Source organism: Apodemus sylvaticus, chromosome 3 (genome assembly GCF_947179515.1).
Source record: "Apodemus sylvaticus chromosome 3, mApoSyl1.1, whole genome shotgun sequence".
Taxonomy (NCBI): Eukaryota; Metazoa; Chordata; class Mammalia; order Rodentia; family Muridae; genus Apodemus; species Apodemus sylvaticus.
The window spans coordinates 150,978,432-150,998,394 of NC_067474.1; the positions used below are offsets into that span (position 1 = coordinate 150,978,432).

General features: G+C 53.9%; 1 protein-coding gene across 1 annotated transcript in view; it reads left to right on the forward strand.

Moving 5' to 3' along the window:
* The window catches only part of Hspg2 (heparan sulfate proteoglycan 2), a 98,314-nt gene that overhangs the window by 11,848 nt on the left and 66,503 nt on the right, over positions 1–19,963 (forward strand). Inside the window, exon 2 of the mRNA XM_052177805.1 lies at positions 19,165–19,300. Within this exon, the coding sequence (XP_052033765.1) occupies positions 19,165–19,300 (136 nt within the window). The remainder of the gene's footprint in view (positions 1–19,164; positions 19,301–19,963) is intronic.

Here is a 19,963-nt window from a genome sequence, read left to right on the forward strand (position 1 = left end):
TCACGGTCTGCCCTGGTTAATGATCACTTCAGGCTGCTGTGGAGTGCCCGCCCTCTCAGCTCTCTAACCACTATGTCAGCTGCCTGGGTGTTCCCTGCTTCAATGTGGCAGTCCCAATCTGGGACCCTGGGGTGGAGAGGGGGATTCTGGATCACACAGCCTATGCTCCTGGGAGCTTAAAGCCATACTATCAGGGTGAATTGTGGTCGGTGTCTATGTGAGCATGCCCAAGAATACCCGTACCCCAGCAAACCCCCAACCCTCCCAATGAACACCCCCTCACCAGCTACCCCTCATCCCCCCATCCCCTCCCCCGGCAAGCAGGCTCCTAACAACGAAAACTCCTTGTTCCTCTGAGCATGCCCTCTTACTATAGAGGAGTCCCCTGGAGGAGGTTTGGGACAGTGAGACTTGGCTCCCCCATCCCCTCTGGACTGTGTGACCTTGGTCAAGTCCCCTCCCATCTGGATACCTCCTTATCTCTGAGAAGGGAGTGTTTGGGCCACAGTTAATGACTGGAGCTACTACTGTAGCGGGGCTTGTGGTTAGAAGAAAGTGAAAGTTAAAGCCCAGTGGGCAGTCCTGTCAACAGCCACCCGTGCACCACCTGAGCCTGCCGGCTTAGGAGAACCGGAACATCCAGGGAACCTGCAGGTAAAGGGCGGGTAGGAACTGGGAAGGTGACTCAGTTTATAGAGCGCTTGCCAACTATGCCCAAAGCCCTGGGTTCAATCCCCAGAACATGGCATGCGCCAGCTATGGGGGTGAATGGCTACGATCCTGGCACTCTGATAGCTTCTGATGTCCCTCCTCTCTCTCCTTAGCCCTCCACCCCCCACCCCCAAAGTTCACTTCTTGCCCTGGCAGGTGCTGAAGGGAGGGGGAGGCAGGAAGATCATCAATTCAGCATCATCCTCAGCTACATAGAAAGTCTGTGGCTGGGGACTGGAGAGATGGCTCCATGGTTAAGAACACCGACTGCTCTTCCGTAGGTCCTGAGTTCAAATCCCAGCAACCACATGGTGGCTCACAAGCATCCGTAATGAGATCTGACGCCCTCTTCTGGAATGTCTGAAGACAACTACAGTGTATTTACATATAATAAATAAATCTTTGAAAGAAAGAAAAGAAAAGAAAGAAAAGAAGAGAAGAGAAAAGAAAGTCTGATGCTGACCTGGGCAAGGAGACTTGGTTTCCAAAGAAGGGGACAGGGGGTTCGGGAGGGGTAGGGCTGTAGCCCACCTCAGCCCTCCAGCCTGCTTGCTCCTGGATTGGCTCCCTGGAGGACGGATGACTGTTTATTTTAGGGCCATTAGGGCATTCCCCCCATCCTGGCTATTTTGAGAGCCCCAGGAGCAGGAGCAGGGGCGCTGGTTAAATTAGGCAATGTTGCTCCAGGAGGAATGTGTGAGGAGTCTGGTCACCTAGGCTGCAGGGATAGCACAGGGCGGGTCACCCTGCAGAAGATGACACCGCACTTTGGAGCACAGCGGTTTGGACCTCTTTCCAAGATGATGGAGGGGAACAGGCTGGAAACCACAGCTGGGGCAGGGGCAATGTTTCGGGCCTCTTTGGGCTGGGCTGGTGAGGAGCATGGTTGAGGGCCAGGCTCCACAGCTCCACGCTTGAGGCTGCCGCCTGCTGTGGGTGGGGTTTGGGGTTGGCTGATGCATTGGAAGGATGGATGGGCCATCTTGGCCTTGGATCCTGCTTCTTCCTCTCTCTAGCTTTAGCATCTGAGGCAGGCCACTGGTCCTCATGGTCCAGTGAAAGAAGCCCTTTGTGGCAGGCACGGTGTAGTCTGAGCCCTTTGTAGCTTTTATGATTGTAGGGGTGGCTTGTGCATCTACAGGGTGGGCCTCACCTGGGAGATCTTCCGGAATGCGGCCTCTGCCCCAGCTCAGACCTACTCAATTAAATCTGAGACAAGCCTTCACAAGATTCCCAAGGCAGCAGGAGAAGGCCTGCTTTGCTGGTCGTCCTGTTTCATGTTGGAAAATACCCTGTGGTGTTGGGAGTGACCAGATGCTGTGAAAACTGCCCAGGAGGGAGCAACCACTGGTCACACTCCCCCCCCCCCCGGGGGTGGGGGAAACAGAGGGGCTCAGAGGACACAGGATACACTCCTTTACCCCAGGTTTGTTAGCTCTAGGTACCGGTGTCTCCCTAAGTCACTTCTAGGCTCTACTCTTGTCCCAGAAAAGGAGCTTCATGCTGATGTGGCCCGTGGTGGTGACAGTGCCTTCTCTCATAGCGAGGCAGGAAAAGAAGAAATTCAGGAGGAGGAAGGAGGGCTTTAGCTCCAAAGAAGATCGACTCAAATGGCTGTAATTGGGACTCAATGTCTCGCGCTGTAAGGTAGAAATAAAGGCCTGCAGAAGAGTGAGAGAGAGAAAGGTGTCTAAGTCAGGGATCTCAAAACAAGGTCTACCGATGAGCTGCCTTTGGGCTGTGGGCATAAAGGAGTCGGGAACAGAACATACCAATGGGAACCATATGCATAAAGGCCCAGGAGCCCTATGCTTCTCTGAGCCAGTACCATCCACTCCTGTGGCCCACATGGGACTTAGGGTAATGCAGAAGGACACACCCCTCCAAGTTCTTGCAAGCGAAAAGTCCTCATGCCCACAGGGACTTGGACCCTCACCAGCTGGGATATTCCATCATCTTTTCTGTCCTTTCTTGTGTTAGAAAAAATATCAAAGTCCCTTTTTTTAATAAATGGCTGCCAGAACTTCTGGTCTGTGTGTGATAACCGTTGTAGCTGGCAGAATCGGGGTAAAAGCAAGGAGACTTGATCTCTTGATTAACGATGCGGCCTTATCTCTCGCTCATGTATGATTTCCGTTAGACTTGCCCGGTGCCGCCGACAATAGCCCTGGGTGGGGAGCACTGGGTTGGGGCCAGACACGCACTCCCATCTCCTCGGTGACTTACCAGCTGCACAGCTCTGACCTCGAGCAAGCGAGCGAGTGAGCCTCGGGTTCCTCCTGTGAGGATGGAGGCCGTCCTTCCTCCAGGTGTGTCTCCGGGCCTGGTGATGACACTTTACATCCTTGTCTGCTGTGGTAGCTGGGAGCTGTGCATGACTGTTGAGGCATAGAACTTAGGGAAGGAATGTTACAGATTTTTGAAGAACACAGTTGCTCTGCTCGCTTGCTTAGTGACAAGTCCTCAGGAGGCCAGTGTGGTAAGCGGCCCCTTGGTTGGAGGGCGCAGGAGCAGGACCCTGCCGTCTTGGCAAGGTCTGGGAAGTACTGTATGCCGTCTACAGCTAGGGGCTGCCTGAGTTGTCACCTCTACTTTTCTGTCCCATCTGGTGCCACCTGGTCCTCAGGGGAGCCATACACTGTTCTTGCTGTGCGGTGTCAACCCCAGTGTCTTCACCACCTCGAGGGTAGAGTCCCCTCATCCTCCCCTTTAGTGTGGCATCATACTGGTAACAAATCTGTGATCACCTGGCACCATCCCTTTTTTTTTTTTTTTTTTTTTTTTTTGGTTTTTTGAGACAGGGTTTCTCTGTGTAGCTCCGGCTGTCCTGGAACTCACTCTGTAGACCAGGCTGGCCTCGAACTCCCAAGTGCTGGGATTAAAGGCGTGCGTCACCATCACCCAGCTTTGACACCATCTGCCCATTCTGCTGGTCTCCTTGTCCAGCTGCTGGCATCTGAACCCTCTGTCACTAGCCTCCAAGATTCCCACTCCTGGTTCCCAGTGGGGGAATAGGATGACCTTCTGCTGTGTCCTGAACTCCCAGCAGGGGTGCCTGCTGCCTGGACCCCCTCACCAGGGTAAAGATGATGGTCTGTTGTGACAAGGGCATTGGGCATCCTGCCTGCTCTGATGCTCCAGGACCTGGGCGCCAAGCGTGTTGTTTGCACTTGGCTAGGCCTTGTGCTGGCCCGGTGCCCACGAGGGCCAGTCTGCTCTGGCACGCTGCTAACAAAGGCTGCTCCCAAGTATGGGGAGTTAGGCCTGGGCTGAGTCCTGGAGCTGGGAGCATGACTGCCACTTGTGGCTGGGTCCTGAGTGCTGAGTGGGGACAAGGCCCAGACAGGCATAGACAGAGGTGTGGACCTTTAGGAACCAGGTTGGAGACCACCCTGGGCAGATCCTGTTGGTTTCAACACCACACTGTACCTACCTGTCAGGGAGGAGAGTTGGTCTAGGTTAATAGGAAAGCTAAGGTCTAGCTCCTTGCCTTTCTCATCTTTTTATCTGATGTCCAGACCCTCATCTTTCCCCCCACTCATCCGGCTGCTCCTTTATCCCATAGGAGGTAAAAAACCACATCTGGTCCATGACGTGAGGCTTGTCAAGGAGTGACAGCTTCTCAGAGCCCCCGGGCTGGCCTGGGCGGAAATCAGAGATCTGACCCATTGCCTTCTGTGCTTCTCATCTGTCCCTCGCTTCCCGCCAGAGATCTGAGGGCCCCACTTGAGCACTGCTCTGGGGAGGAAGTGGAATCACTGGCCCTTCTGCATTCTCATGGGAATGCAGGGTGGGAGGAATACCCAGCAACCCGGGCAGTCCTACACTTAGGAGATCTGGCCCCTAACAGTTTCCAGAGCATTCTTAGGGTCCTTCTGCCTCTGGGCTGATACCCCTGCTGGTCCTCCATGCCCTTCGTCGCAGGCACCCAGTCCTTCGCTCCCTCTGTGCCCCTCCCCCTGTGCCCCTCCCCCACAGGCTTGTTTAAGGATCTGCCCACTCACTTGCTGTTAGTTTTCTTCTTCTGCCTGACAGGTGCCTTTTAGGGTATTAATTTATGCTCTCTCTCTCTCTCTCTCTCTCTCTCTCTCTCTCTCTAGCCACACTCAGCTCCCTGGGGGCAGAGGCATGCTCTGTCCTCACCCTTTGGGTTTCCTCATGGATGGCCTAAGTACCTAGCCCTTTGTGCTCGAACTCATCTCTAAGAATTAAATAGACCCCTCCCCAGGACTCTTGGAACCTCTTTATCCAGTGCAGAGTAGAAAGCACTATAGAAACTTGTTCCGACCCTGAACCCATACTGTGCTGCCCGACGTTTTGGGCGAACAAATCAGGACCTTCACCCCAACTGGGTGCCCAGAATCTACTGTAATTGGATCTGACAGAGTAGGTTTAGGGGTGATGTCCGTCTCCTGGGATCCCCTTCCTGCTTTCTCTCCTGGGATTGTTCGGTTACAGCAGGGCTTTCTGACTCAGAATAATTATTGCCCTGTGGTCCCAAGGCCAGGGCTGGGAGCAGAGGGTAGGCCTAGGTCCCTAGTGTCCCTGGGGTGTTTAGAAGCAGGTGGACAGGACGCTTTCCCCACCCCCCAGCCACAGGCATTTCTAGTCAGAGGTGACAGGCGGCAGGGAGATTTACCATTTCCGGTAACCGGAGTCCCAGGCAATGTAGCTCTCCCTGCCAAGGACGGGCACCCCTTGCTCACTGGTCATTCCTACCGTTCCTTCCTCTGGGATGGCCTGTCTGGGGCCTGTCTAGCATCATGGCATGCTCAGGGGAACACCTACAGCCCCAGAGATTGGGACTCTGTGGGTCTCGGGTCCCCTTTCAGCCCCACCCCAGCTCCAGTTGCTACTGTCCTCTCAGACCTCCCATCTGTATGGTGACCAGGGACAGCAGTAGGTCCTGCGTTAGCAGCCATGGAGGCCTGGGTCCTGGGTCCTCCCCTCCCATCACAGCCCTGTCAGGCTCTTCCTCTCCAGAGCCGGGCCTTCTCCTTGTCACCCACATGACAGCCGTCAGGGCTTTTGAAATAAGATTATGAGGCCCAAATGCTGCTTCCCTAGGGCCCAGCGGTGTTGAGATGAGGTTTGAACAGGTCCTCCAACCTTTGCTGGTCACCCTAACCATCCTGGTCCCCTCTCTGTGCCTCTCTAGCCTATTCTGATAAATGAAGGTTATCCGCTCAGACACTCCTTTCCAGCCCTGGTGGCCCACGTGCTTCGAAATTCTCTGTGTCCGTGTGTCCCTCTTAAGGTTTAGTGACAGGAGTTATTCTCCCTGGCAGGTCTGGAGCTCACACTTTTGCTCGTGGGTTTGAGGAAGGGAGGAGTGGAAGGGAAGAGAGGGGAAGAACACAGGATACAAAGCCCTTCAGCTGTTCTGTTGAACAAGGTAGTCATTTTAATTACCATTTTCTAGTTGAGAAACAGAGGCTCAGAGAGGTCAGGTGAGTCGCCCAGGACCACACAGCTAGAAAGTTGCCAGGGTATTGTCCAATGCCCAGTGGTGGGGAGTGATATGTGGCCACCTTGCTTTCGATGGCTCTGATTGGTTGTAAGAGTATATTTAATACATTATTTATCTTTCCCTAGATGTGTTAACGTGCTGCAGTAATAGGAACGCTTCTGTGTTCAGACTACATTTCCCAAGCTGCCTCTGGCACCTGGGAGTAGCCCAGAAAGCCTTTGTTCTACAATTTTTTGAGTTTTTGCCTTGGAAAATATGGTCAACGTTAATTATGGGTGTGTAAGAGTTCAGAGGAGGGAGAGAGAGGCCTGTGGGCTAGCGCTGGTCAGGAGTAGAGCTGAGTGAGGCCTGAGTTCATAATCTCTAAGGAGGATCCCCCCCAAAAAAAGTGCTCACAAAGGACGAAAGGAACTGTGGACAGAGAAGCCAATAGGGCCCCCAGCCCGTGCTCCACCCACAGACCTTCGCTCCAGTCCTCCACCCCCTGCCGGCCTCCTCCAGAACTGGGTGAAGGGCTGAGGTGGATGGGGCAGTCTGTCTGGTATCCCAGTCATTGGGCCTAACTAGGCCCCTGGGACTTGAGCAGTGGCTGCCTGAGGACTGAGATAACCCTGGCCGGCTAGCGCCACCTCCTCCTCTTCCTCTGCCTGTGGGGCCCTTGGCCCTGAAGCCCCAGCAGCTGTCAGCCGGGAAGGGTGACAGAGGAAGGCCAGAGGTGACTTCCCAGGCCTGCTCTTCTCCTTCAATTGGGGGCCGAGCCTTGAGTCTCCTCCTTGTAGCTTCTCACCATCATTTTTTTTAGCCCCGCCTCTGGAAGAGGTTGGGGCACATGGTGGGGAGGGCGGGCAGGGCACAGTCACATCCTTTAGTCACTTTGATCCCACGAAAGATCTGAAGACAGCAATGAACGTCCTGTTTTTCTGTGAGAGGAAACAGAGTCAGAGTGGCGAAGTGACTGGCTGAGAGACACAGACTGGCCACAGTTAAGGCTGACTCCCAGGCCCGTGCCCCCTGCTCCTGTCCTGAAGGAGCACTATGCACGCATGCCGACAGAAACGCTACAGTCCCATTCACAGCTCGGTCACTCAGGCAGGCCGATCAACCATCTGGGACGGGACTTCTGTGTTCTTGCTTATAGGCTCTTGGAACTGAGCCAACTGAATGAGCTAATGCGTTGACGGCAGTAGTTAGCCCAGGCTCACCCGCCGAGCAGGCAGCGTACTTATCATAGAATGCTAGCCACTTATACACGCTACAGGAGTTCCAGACACATCCTACAAACATCTGTGCCACTCGGTAAATATTTGGCACCTACTGTGTGCCAGGTGCTGCTGGAAAACGGAGTGAAAAAAAAGATCACCCACGTTCCCCCAACTCCCTGATTACATTTACCCCTCCTCCTGTGTCTCCCGTGCCCAGGGAGACACGCCTCCACGTTAACCACAAAAGTTAGCTCTGCGCATGTGGGGATTTGTGATCCACACACATCAGGGTTGCAGATGAGAGCTCGGGATCCCTCGATCGTGGGGAGACGGCTGCTCAGGGCCTAGGACTCTGCTTCTCGGAGGGTCTGTGACTTGCTCCTGCTGGCGAGCATGAGAAGCAGCTTAATGCCCAATTTCCCAGGGCTTCAGCCCGAGGAAAGAGATTCTTGGGAGCGTTAAGGGATGCAGCCATTGAGGTCCAGGCAGCGACAAGTTCAGGAAGGTCTTGTGGAGGACAAAGCTTCTTGTTCCCCAGGGAGGAGGCCCAGCCAGGTCTTTAAATACCCCATGATGCCCAGAATAGTCCCCATTGTCTCAGCCCAAGGTTGAGAAAGAGAGAGAAGAGAGAGAGAGAGCTAACAGAGCCTAACGTGTTCTGCGGGAGGCTGGGGCTGGAGGTGGGGGCAGGAGGTCTCGGATACTTCCCTATATGGTGGTTCACTGTTTCTGCTAATACTTTTCCATTTGCCTCCTGCAGGAAGGACTGGGAAGGGCAGGACAGCAGCGAGCTGCCAAAGAGGGAGCCAGTGGGTGGGGGACTCCCAGGGAGGCCTGCATGCCTGGGGTAACTGCCCCTTTGTGTGCTCGGAATCTATGTGCATTGGCCTGCAGAGCCCTCCTGCGGGCAGACCCAGCCCAGCCCCCGCCCAGGGCCTCCTGGCACCTTGGCCAGCTGTGGCTATTTTGAGCACTGGTTACATTTAGACTTGGGGAATGATGGGTGATCCTGCCCAGACCCGATGATGCTGGGCTGAGGTGTAGGGGAGGCCACTCCCTCAACTCTGTGCAGCCTCAGTCTCTGGCCTCAGCCTCAAAGGGTCTCCGTCAGAGAACTGTTGGGAATGAATGCAGGCTCCACAGGGAAGGCAGAGTTCACAAGACCAGCCTCATCCTGTGGGGACCACTACTCACTGTATCAGGAATATTTGTGTTTCTTCTAAGAAACAGGATGTGAAATCCTGGACAAGTAGTGCTTCCTGCTTCCCATGAACCACTGGGAAATTTGAGATCTGCACCGATCTCTGATCAGCGCGTCTCTGCAGGCTTGTCTGCTTGTCCTTCCTGGGTCCTGATGTATATTTGGTTTGTTCGCTCCTGCTGCTGCACGTTCATCTTGCCCGAAGCAGGAAGGGTAGGGAGACCCCAGCTCAGCTCCTGTGACGTGGCTTGTTGCGGCTTGTCCTGATTTTGTCAATGGCCTTCAGTAGTCAAACCTCCCTTTGCCAAGGGGGTGACACAGGCTGGGATTTTGGAATCTTAAGGTTTTGAGGTTAAAGCCGGAAGGAAACTCAGAGCTCATGGAGGTTGGGATACTCTGGATCTGGCGTTACAGGCAGTTATGAGACGCCCAATGTAGGTGCCAGGATCAAATTCGGGACAGTAGGAGCTTTGCAACGAGCAAAGTTCCAAGTCACACCCATTTGGGAATTGGTAAATAAGTTTCCATACACCAGGCTCTCACAGGTTAGCTTGTCTCCACAGTTCCTATATCTACTCCTGTCCCAGGGCCACTGTGCCCTAGAATGGACATTTGTTGTGGGGTCACAGGGGCCCCTGTTCATTTCCATTGGAGCATCTATGGGCCCAGCCTGCTACAGCTTCCTTCCCCTCCCGCAAGCAGATGAGGAAATCCTAGGGCAGGGGTGCTGGCCTGCTCGGCCCAGGGTCCAGCTTCTCTTCAGCCTGTTTTTTCCTGTGCTGGATGCCCACGGCGGCCATGCTGAAAGCCTTATGAAGCCTGGCTGCCTGGCTGTCTGGAACAAAGTCCCAGAGCTGGCGAGCTGGCTCTGTTCACCTCTGAGTCCTCGGCCTGCTCCTTGGGACACTCTTCAGAGGCTGGTAACCGCTTGTCCCTCAGCAGTGGGCAACTATCAGGAAAGCCCAGGCGTTAGGGACAAAGAGATGGCAAGAGGTGCGACTAGCTGATGCAGAGTTCCTTCTAGGTTTGTGCCCGGTGTCTTGGGTTCAAGTCTCAGCTCTTACAACTCTGTAACTGTGGGCCAGCTGCCTCTCAAAGCCTCAGTTTCTTTGCTGGTAAATCCCCCACCCCTTTTTATTTGTGGTTTGTACTAGGATGACTCTGTGCTTACAGCACTTCCTGCTCTTCCAGGGGGTGCAAGCACCCACACCAGGCAGCTCACAATCACCTCTAACTCCAGGGGACCTAGCATTCTCTTTTGGCCTCCCTGGGTTCCTGTAGTAGGTGCTTGCACAGACACGCATATATACGTGTACATAAAATTTAAAAAAACAGACTGAAAAATGTATTTTTAATTTATTTTTAATTGTGTACATTGGTGTTTTGACTGCATATATGTGTCTATGTGAGGGTGTCAGATCCCCTGGAATAAGATCCTTAAAGACAGTTGTGAGCTGCCATGAGGTTGCTGGGAATTGAACCCGGGACCTCTGGAAGAGCAGTCAGTGCCTAACCGCTGAGCCATCTCTCCAGCTGGGAAACTTTTTATTTTTAAGATGATTTGTTTTTATTATTTTAATTACATGCATGTGGGCATATGCATATGAGTGCAGGTGCCAAGGTTGAGGTGTACACAGATGACTCTAGTCTCTACGCTGGAGTTATAGTCCGACATGAGTGCTGGGCCCCAAACTCAGGTCCTCAGCAAAAACACGAAATGCATTCTTGACTACTGAGCAGACTCTGCAGCACTAACCACTGAGCCATCTCTCCAGCTGTAACCATCGAGCCATCTCTGCCGCACACCCCACCCCTGTCCATTCTTGAATTTAACAACTAGCAGGGAGCTGGGGAAACAGCTGCAGGTCCCAGGGGCAGAAGCCCTGCCTTGGTGGAACCTTCTAGTAGAGGGGAGGATGGACAGATAAATGTGCCAACAGAATGGAGTAGCCAGAGAGAGCCCGGAGGATGGGGAGGGAGGGAGGGAGAGGGAGCTAGCATGGGTTCCAGACCGGGAGTGTGGTCTGGCAGGTCTCTAAAAGGTGACATTTGAGCAGAAACCAGGGGAAGAGAGGAATGAGCGATGGAATGTGTGGGTACAGGGACAAAGGAAGAGAACACAGCAAGTGCCAAGGCCCTGGGGCAGGAAGAGTCTAGGCGTCTCTTGGATAGCCTGGAGAAGGCAATGTAGCAGAAAGAGAATGGAACAGGAGGTTGACAGGTGTGTGTGTGTCTGTCTGTCTGTCTGTCCGTCCATCACCGGTTGCCATAGTGAGGGCCTTTCTTCTCACCCTTTGGTGGGTTGAAGCAGCAAAAAGGCCTGATACAATACGTTTAGGGAGTAGACATTCTTGCTACTGGTGTCTCATTTCAGCAGAAGCTTGGAGAGCATGCCCCTGCCTCCCTAGAGAAGTCTGCAGGTGCAGACGGGCCCAGCCGGGTGGGAATGGCCTCAGGATTCTACAGACAGGCCCCACAGCAGCAGGGCTGCCAGGAGCCAGCGAACCTGAGGTGTAAGGCAGGCTGTGAACAGGAGGTGGCACGTGATCGCTGCGGGCAGTTGGCACCGGCTGCGCTTGGCGGAGAGTGTTCTGGGGCCCCCCCCCCCCAGGGACCTTTTCTTCTGGGCAGCTCTGCCTGGAAGCTCTTCTCATGGCCAGCCTTGACCATACCTTACCAGAGAGGCTGAGGTGGGAGCACGGCCCAGAGGGATTCCTGGGTGCTCCTTGGGAGCACTCCAGCCCCCAGGAAGAGGCCCATCCTTGGGATGTTTTTAGGAACCTGTAGGGAGTGAGGGTCTGTGGAGAGAGGGAGCCTTCAGAGTCCACACCACCGCTGAGGGCCACGCCCTTAGACGTGGGAAAGCCCAGACATTGCTTCCCTGATGGCCTCTACCTCACGCATGCGCCTCTGCGCCTCTCCCTCCGGCCCCTCCAGAGGCCACAGGCCCTCCTGAAACGCCTCTGAGCCCAAGCATGCCCTTCTACCTGGAGCCTGTCCCCCACTCCACTTCACCCAACCAAACTTCTCAAAAGCAGTTCCCTCTACGCCCTTGCTGAGTAGGGGACCTCTCTGTGCACCCCCAGCCTCTGTCCTTCCATGTCACACCCCTTGTCACACTGTGTGGCCATCACTGGGTTGGTGGTTTGGACCCCACAGAGCTCAGAGAGCTCATGTAGTCCAGGCTAACCTCATACTCACTACATAACTGGGGATGTCTTGAACTCTTCATCCTCCTGCTTCTGCCTCCCTGGTGGTGGGCTTACAGGGCTTACTCCAGCATATGCAGTGTCTACAGTCCCGGCAGTTAAACCTCAGGGCTTTGTGCATGCTGGGCAAATACTCCATCAGCTGATCCATATGCCCAGTCCTTGTTTTTGATGTTGAGACAGGGTCTTGCTGTGCATCCCACTGGTCTGAAACTTACTCTGTAGATCAGGCTAGCCCCTAACTCATGGCAGTCCTGCCCCGCTGCCTTTGTCTCCCCAGTGTTGAGATTGCAGGCTATACCTCCTGCTTCATCCCTCTCTGTGGGCCCAGCAGAATGGAACTTGGGAAGTGGCGTTCGAGGCGATGTGAACTCAGTCTTAATGAACAGGGTTGACCGGTGAAAGTTGGGGAAAACAGTCCACCCGTCTAGAATGTGGCATGGTGGCAAATCAAGGTGTCTGTCTGGCTGAGGGCCAGGTCTGGCTTTCCCTACCTCGCTTCCAGAGATCTCATGCGTCCTCCTGTCCTGTCTAGTCAGAAGAAAATGGGCTCAGATGCCAGCCTAGCTATGTGAGAGGGACAGTGAGCAGCAGGCACCTCAGGGCCTGCTAGGGTAAGGCTAGCCAGCTTCAGAGTTAGCCGTCCTCGCTTCTCCAGAAGCTCCAGGCACAGTGGTGCGCACCTGTGATCCCAGTACTCCGAAGGCTGAGACAGGAAGATTGCCCATAGGTTTTAGTCCAGCCTGCACTCTACAGTTTCAGGCTAGCCAGGGGTTTATAGTGAAACTATCTCAAAAAATAAAATAAAGTAAAATGACCAAAAAAAAAAAAAAAAGCAAAGTAACAATAAAAGTCACCAGCTTCCTGGCATACACAGCAACACAGCAACTGAAGTGGGCTGGTGTGGGTCCTGTGCGTGGATGATTGGGACCCCCTGAAGCTGCTAAAAGGAAAAGCAACAGGGCTGTGGATGCTGTTCAAAGCTACATCAGAAAGCATCTGGTCCTAACTTCCTGCTCCCTGGGCTTCCTGCTCCAAGGGAGCTCCCTGCTCCCTTGCCACAAACCCCGATCCTCCAAGCGCTCCCTAGTGCCCTGGCTGGTGCTCCCCAGTGCCCTGGTTGGAATGCAGCCTTTCCAGATTCCATTCCCAGGGGAGCAGGTGTCAGGGGTCAAGCAGGGGTCTCCTGGCCCCTATTGCTTAGCTAGTGAGAGTAGGTAAGCCTCGAGCCCTGAGTTTCAAATGTAATTCTCCTTTAGCTGTGTGTCCTTGGCAGGTTACTGTACCTCTCTGTGCCTAGTTACATGCGAGTCGCAGTTTCCACTACTTGATAAGAATTCAAGTGTTCTGTGTCTCATAAAGTCCTGAGGTCACCACCCTGTCCGTGCACAGCAGCACTCTGTCAACCCTTGTCCTCCTTTAGGGGAGTGGATTCTTCCCAGCTGAGTGGCTGGCAGAGGTCCTACTGCCGCCTTGAGGGCCCAAGTGTGAGAAGCTGGCAGTCCTCCCGAGCGGCACGGGCACATGGGTCTGCCAGAGAAGGCACAGCCACCTCTTTTCCGGCCCGGCGCCCCTCTCAGACTGCCAGGGGATTAAAGGCCTTCAGGCCTTTGTGCTCTGCTCACCCGCCCCTGGCGGTTTGCACTGTAAACTGCTGCCCCGACAGATTCCTTTCCCCTCAGCCGTCTGTTGCCCTCAACGGGACACTGGGCAGCGGGGGAGGGGGCGTCTTGGCCCTGTCCCTACGCTCAGAGCTGGAGCAGGGGAAGTGGCGCTTGTAGGGGTCTTCCAAGGAACTCACTTCATGGCAGAGGGGCTGAGGTTTGGGGGCTGTGGCCGTGGGGACCATGAGAGAAGGAGGCCAGTGGTCAGACCCACCTACATCCCCCACCCCACCCCCACCCCCGCACTGCCTCTGGATTCTGATGAGGTGAGCTCACTCCAGCCCCAGATGCCTGGAGTCTTGCCCTGGGCAGCTATAACTGCCCTGGGGACTGCTTGGAGGGGGAGGGGCTCAGAACTTCCTGACCAGCTGTGGGGGCGGCAGGGGCTCAGTTCCAGACCTGGGCCATGAAGACAGAGGCTGGGAGCTGGCCACCCAAAGCATGTGAAGAATGTCTCCTGGGAACCCCCTCCTACCCCACCCCCACCCTCCGCTAGCCCCAGAGCTGGCAGGTAGCTGGAGCAGAAACCCAGCTCTGCGGCTCACCCCGGCCTAGGCTCTGTCACTTACCCAGCCTCCCTCAGTTCCAAGCCAGGAGGAGAGCCCAGGCGGGGGAACTCACACTCCACCTTCTGCAAGTGCTGCGCCTCAGCCACACCCACTCTCACTTCCCCTCTGACCTCTCCGTACAACACCTGTTTCTACACTTACTGAGTATCTCTGTCCACAATGCTTAACCGTAGGTACTCACCTGCCTGATCACAGGTTCACACTCTGAACGTCCGTGTCCTCATTTGTGAGATGGAAACACGTTCGTAGAGGGGGGGTGGAAGCTCTTAGGGTTGGATGTAGTTTGGCATCTAGAAGTTTTTGAGTTTGAGAAAGGAGACAGAGCACTTGCCAGCTGAGGTGGCATCCTCTGTGGGACGTGGGGCCACGCCCCACAATCAAACTCATGAACATTGTGGCCAAAATCATGTAGTTCTGCCGGTTTCAGTATCTCAAGCCTTAAAACTCAGCACTTGAGAGATGGAGACAAGAAAATCTTATGTCTGAGGCCAGCCTGGTCTACACAGTGAGCTCCAGACCAGCCAGGGCTACACAGAGACTCCCTGTCTCAAAGACAAACAAAAACAAAAACATACTGGACACTGTGTCTTATTCCTGTGATTCCAACGTTGTGGGCTGGAGGCAGGAGGATCATGAATTCTAGGTCATTCTTGTCTGCATAGTGAGTTTGAGGCCGGTGTGGGAAACCTTGCCTCAAACAAAAACAAAACAACAAAATAACCCTCCCGACCCAGAGCAATACCCAAGGTATTATTGAGCATGCTTATGATCCCAGCCCTTGGAGGGCTGGGGCAGGCGGGGTAGGCCAGCCTGAGCTCCACAGTGGGACCCTGTTTTTCCAGGAACAGATGAAGGAACTCTTGGATTTTCCCTTTCTGTAAGCGTAGAATGGGTGCTGCTGTAACATCAGACCTGTGGGGATTGCTACAAGGAGGAATAGCTGCTCTGCAGAGTGTGTGGGAAGGGCTTGCTTGAGAGAGCCTTCATGAAGAGAGAGAGAGAGAGAGAGAGAGAGAGAGTGATAGAATCTGAACTCAGGTCCTCATGTTTGGTCAGCAGGCCTCTTTCCCACTGGGTCACCTCCCCAGCGCCTCTGGCTCCCACTGTCCTCTCTCACTGTGCTCCTGTGGGGTCGGCAGCCTTGATCCGAGCAGTCTCAGAAGCAGTCTTATGGCATGACCTTTGAAAGACTCACAATCAACCCTGTGGAAGCCCCACACGCTCCGTCCTGTATGTACCAGTGTCCCCAGGTTCCAGGCCTTGTCTAGTTTCTACGCCTTACATGTCTCTTCACTCTGAGAGCATCCTAGCCAGCCTTGACTCCCTCCAAAGCCTCATGGATGCTACAGAGGCTGGCCTACTTTCCGTCTCTTCTTTTCTTTGGACCTCTTCATAGGCCTTGGATCTATAGGTCTCTCTCTGTGTCCCTTGTCCTCACCAGGAAAATGCAGACACACACTCAGGGCTTGAGACTGAGTTCTTACCCTGCCTGTGTGTCACCTGCTTGGGTTCAAAGAATAGCTGTCACTAGGGACTATCTGGCCTATATCCTTGCCTCAAGGAGTTACTTCCAGAATGTTAGCACACTTTGGCCTTGGCCTGGGTGAGTCAGTCGCTCCCCTTCCCTCGGCAACCTACAGGTCTGGAAAATCCCCCTCTCAGCTTGGCTCCTTCCTTGCTGGCTCAGATCTCTCCCAGTACTCCACTCCTCTGGGAGGAAGCAGGGCTCCCGCGTGGCCGGAGACAGGCTACGGGGCAGGAAGCCTGGGTTCTATTTCTGCCTCTGACCTTGGAGCTACCCATGGTCCTCCTTAGGACTTAAGGAACACACTTGCACAAGGCCAGGATGCTGCCAGCCCAGCATCCCCTTGGGCCATTCGAGGGACTGGTCAGGTTGGAGGTTGAGTCTGGGTAGCCCTGGGTATTCTGGTACTGCTATCCTGTTTGGCCTTGCAGCCTCTGTGAGGTCTAGCCCAGTGCTTCAGCTTTGCCTGGTTAGTGCAGATCTTGAAGCACAGGTTAGCCCCTAGGTTATCTAAGCAAGGTCTGTTTGGAAGAAAGTATTACCTCACCACCTCAGAAGGTCTTTGTGAGCTGCAGTTCTCTGGATGAGTGTGCACTATGCTGAAAGAGACTCTAAAGGGGACTCTCAGGGTCTTTAGCACTCAGTAGTGAGAGAATAGGTCTGGGAGCTAGACCACCAGGGTAAATTCCAGCTCCTATAGCTAAGCCCACCTTTCTCCACCCTGTGACCTCCTTTCGGCACCTGCAGCCAGCTTCGGGTGGTCCTGGTGTGCAGGGAGCACTTTGTGAGTGAGTGCTGGCTCTGGCCATCCTTGAGTGTCCCAAGGAAAGGCGAGGCTGGCCAGCTCTCTGACCCGGCTACCATCACGAGTTCATCCCCACTCTGCTCTTTCCAGAACCTCTTTCTCTCTGGCTCCATTTTCTCTCCCAGATGTGAAACACAGCTGCCTTTGCACAGACAGCTTTTTGGAAATGAAGTCTCTGCCCCTGGCTGTCTTGCCTCTCCCTGAGGGCCCTGGCTGCCCCTGTATACTCTGATACTGGGGAGGGAGCTACAGACGAGAGCAGCTGGCACTGTCAACCTGGGTGTCTGGGGATGGGGGACTTCTGACTCAGTGCCCTGTACCCTTGGCCTTCCTGCAGATGTGGGTTCCTGGCGTGTTTTTTTTCTTGTTGAATCTCACTTTGCTATTTCCTGTCCGGTTCCAGGCTGCTCCCCCCACCCTCTTCCTCCTGACAAGAAGCCCTGGATCTTGCTTAGCAGCAAGAGTTTCCTTTCCAGACAGCAGTGTCTAAGTGGTGCCAGGAATCTGTGCACCTCGTGTTTAGCCCCCATAGCCTTACTCGAATGGGCATTGGGAGGGTGTGAGCCTAACACCATGACTTTTCCTACTGGGAAAGGACCCAAGGATACCCTTTCTCCAAGCTTCTGTGCCGCTAATCAGTGTCCCTGTCCCAACTCTACTCTCTTAGTCCCCTTGTGTCAATCAATGCCTGCTCAAGACTGACCCTCCAGCCACCTCTACAGCCAGGTAGGGAAGGAAGCAGAGCCTCTGGTCTTGCTTTTAAATGCTTGTGCCTGTCAGGATCTCCTGGGTGTGCACAGCTCTGTCAAACCTGGGATGAGAAGCAGCTTCCAGGGCTCTGAGAGGGAGCCAGTAATTTGTTCTTCACCAGTCCTGGAGGGTGGTTTTGCTTTTGTTTTGTGTTTTGGTGACGGCGGTACTTAGGACCAAACCCAGGGCCTTGCACACTGAGGCAGGCAAGCGCTCGATCAGTGAACCACTGAGACATACCCTAAACAAGACACTCTGTGTTTTTGAGACAGGGCCTCAAGAAGACCCCTGCTGGCCTTGAACTCATGTCATTCTTCTTGCTTCGCCTCAAGTGCTGGTATTGCAGGCATGTCCCATGATCTGCTACCACTCCTGGAGAGTCTGAGGTCACATCCCTGCATGCATAAGGACATAGTCTGCAAGCCTTTGGCTACCGCTGTGGACAGGAATGAGCCCTTAGGTGGTCAGGATAGAAGGATCAGGTGGTGGCATGGTGGCTCTTCAGCTATGAGGATCAGGGAGTAGGTCACAGCAAGGTGTCAGGCGAGGGCAGTACACAAAGTGACCAAGTGGTGCTCAGTCCTGGACACACACACACACACACACACACACACACACACGTGCGTGCGATAGCTGGCTGTGCCTGGCAGTTAGAATGAGCCTCAGCTCCCAGCGATCGACTGGCAGCAGATAAGACAGACCCAGGGATTTTGTGTCCTTTTATGGGAACGTAGGGTGGGAGAAACTGCCACACAGTGTGAAGGAGAGACTAGCAGTTTGCCCATAAGTGTGTGTGAGTGTGTGTGTGTGAGTGTGTGTGTGTGTGTGTGTGTGTTTGAGATAGGACTTTAGTAACCCACACTGACCTTTATTTTGCTGTGCAGCCAAGGCTGACCTTGAACTAATTTTCCTGCCCCCACTCTAAACGTTGGGATTATAGGTGTGAGCTGATACCCTGGGCTAAAATTCTGCCTTCTTGTTCCTGGGCAGTTAGAGGGGTGACAGCTGAGTAACACAGATGTAAGGGGTAACAAGAGTCGGTTCCAGAAACCAGACAAGGAAGGACGTTACGGCAGAAGGCCCTGGGGGACAGGAACTGTATAGAATTGGGGTTTTCACAAACTGTGTCCCCCTGTCCAGACACCGCTGAACCATAGCAGCACCTGAAGCCCTTTCACGAGAGATTCTGGACTCTTCTGGGGTCATTGAATACCGAATTCCTGTGCCTGGGGCCTCCCAGCCTTTGGGCTCCCTGGGTGTTTTCCTCTTAGTTACCTGGACGACGCCTTTGGAAACACCTAGATATCGACCAAGCGGATGCAGGCCGTTGCTTTCCAGGGGAAAGCTGGTGCCTGGACTTCTTGCTTAGCCTTGTGCTGTGCTGCCCCGCCCCGCCCCGCCCCCTGGCTTTCCCAGGACAGATGCCTCAGATGCACTTGAGCTTAGCGTTAGCCTGAGGTCCTGGGGAGTTGATGTCTGTCTCGCTTCCGTTCAGACACAAGCATTTAGCTGCAGGGCTTTAAGCGTTCTGAGTAGTGGAAGGTGCTGCCTGTGACCAGGCTTGGACACCAGACCTGGTGGCGAAGGCCAGGGGCCTGAGGAGGGAGGAACTGTCACAGAAGCCTACATCAATTCTCTCACTTCCGTCCTTGTCCCCTCCACATTTAAACTGGCCACTTCTCTACCTGCTCATGTCTCTCCAGGTTACCTAATATCTATCTACCTGTGTCCCCTTGCCTACTCTCATGTCTTGGGGATCCCTTGCATTCTCCAACGACAAAGCCACCTTTTACCAAACGATCTTCCTTTTGCGGTTTGATTTATCCAAAGAATCCTTGAGAATCTACACATTGGGCTCTGAGGCCTCCAGGGGTTGGTGGGTCTTTGGGTAGCCGCGTCACAAAAAGTTACTCCTCCTGGTTCTCTTAGCCGGAGTGATTCTAACAACTGTGGGGGCTACTGGGATGGCATGTTGGGTCCCCTCTGAAATGAGAAGAAGGTCCCTAGAGTTTGGCAGTTAACAGGAGAGGGCGACTCACGGGCTGTCATCTCCCATAGGTGGCACTCGGGCTGAGGGCCTACGATGGCCTTTCCCTCCCTGAGGACACAGAGACTGTCACAGCGGGCCGGTATGGCTGGACCTATTCATACCTCTCTGACGATGAGGACCTGCTGGCTGATGACGCATCAGGAGGTGAGTCGTGTGTCCCCCTACTAGGGATGGAGGGCTTTCAGGAACAGTTCTGGATGCAGAAAGTTCTATGAGACTCACCCCAGGTAGGAACCTCAAGAGACGGCCCATAAATTGAGTGTGGTTGATGTACACCTATTTAATTCCTAAACTTGGGAGGTGGGGGAAGGAGGATCAGGAGTTTAAGGCTAGCTTCCATTATACATGAGTTCGAGGCTAGCCTGTCATAAATGAGACCTTGTCTTAGAAACAACAACATCAACAAACCACAAAAGAACAACACACATGGGGGCTGGAGAGGTGGCTCAGCGGTTAAGAGCACTGACTGCTCTTCCAGAGGTCCTGAGTTCAAATCCCAGCAACCACATGGTGGCTCACAACCATCTGTAATGGGACCCAATACCCTCTTCTGGTGTGTCTGAAGACAGCTACACTGTACTCATATACATAAAATAAATAAATAAATCTTATTTTAAAAACAACACATACAGGGCTGGAGAGGTGGCTCAGTGGTTAAGAGCACCATCTGCTCTTCCGAAGGTCCTGAGTTCAAATCCCAGCAACCACATGGTAGCTTACAACCATCTGTAATAAGATCCGATGCCCTCTCCTGGGGTGTCTGAAGACAGCTACAGTGTACTTACATATAATAAATAAATAAATCTT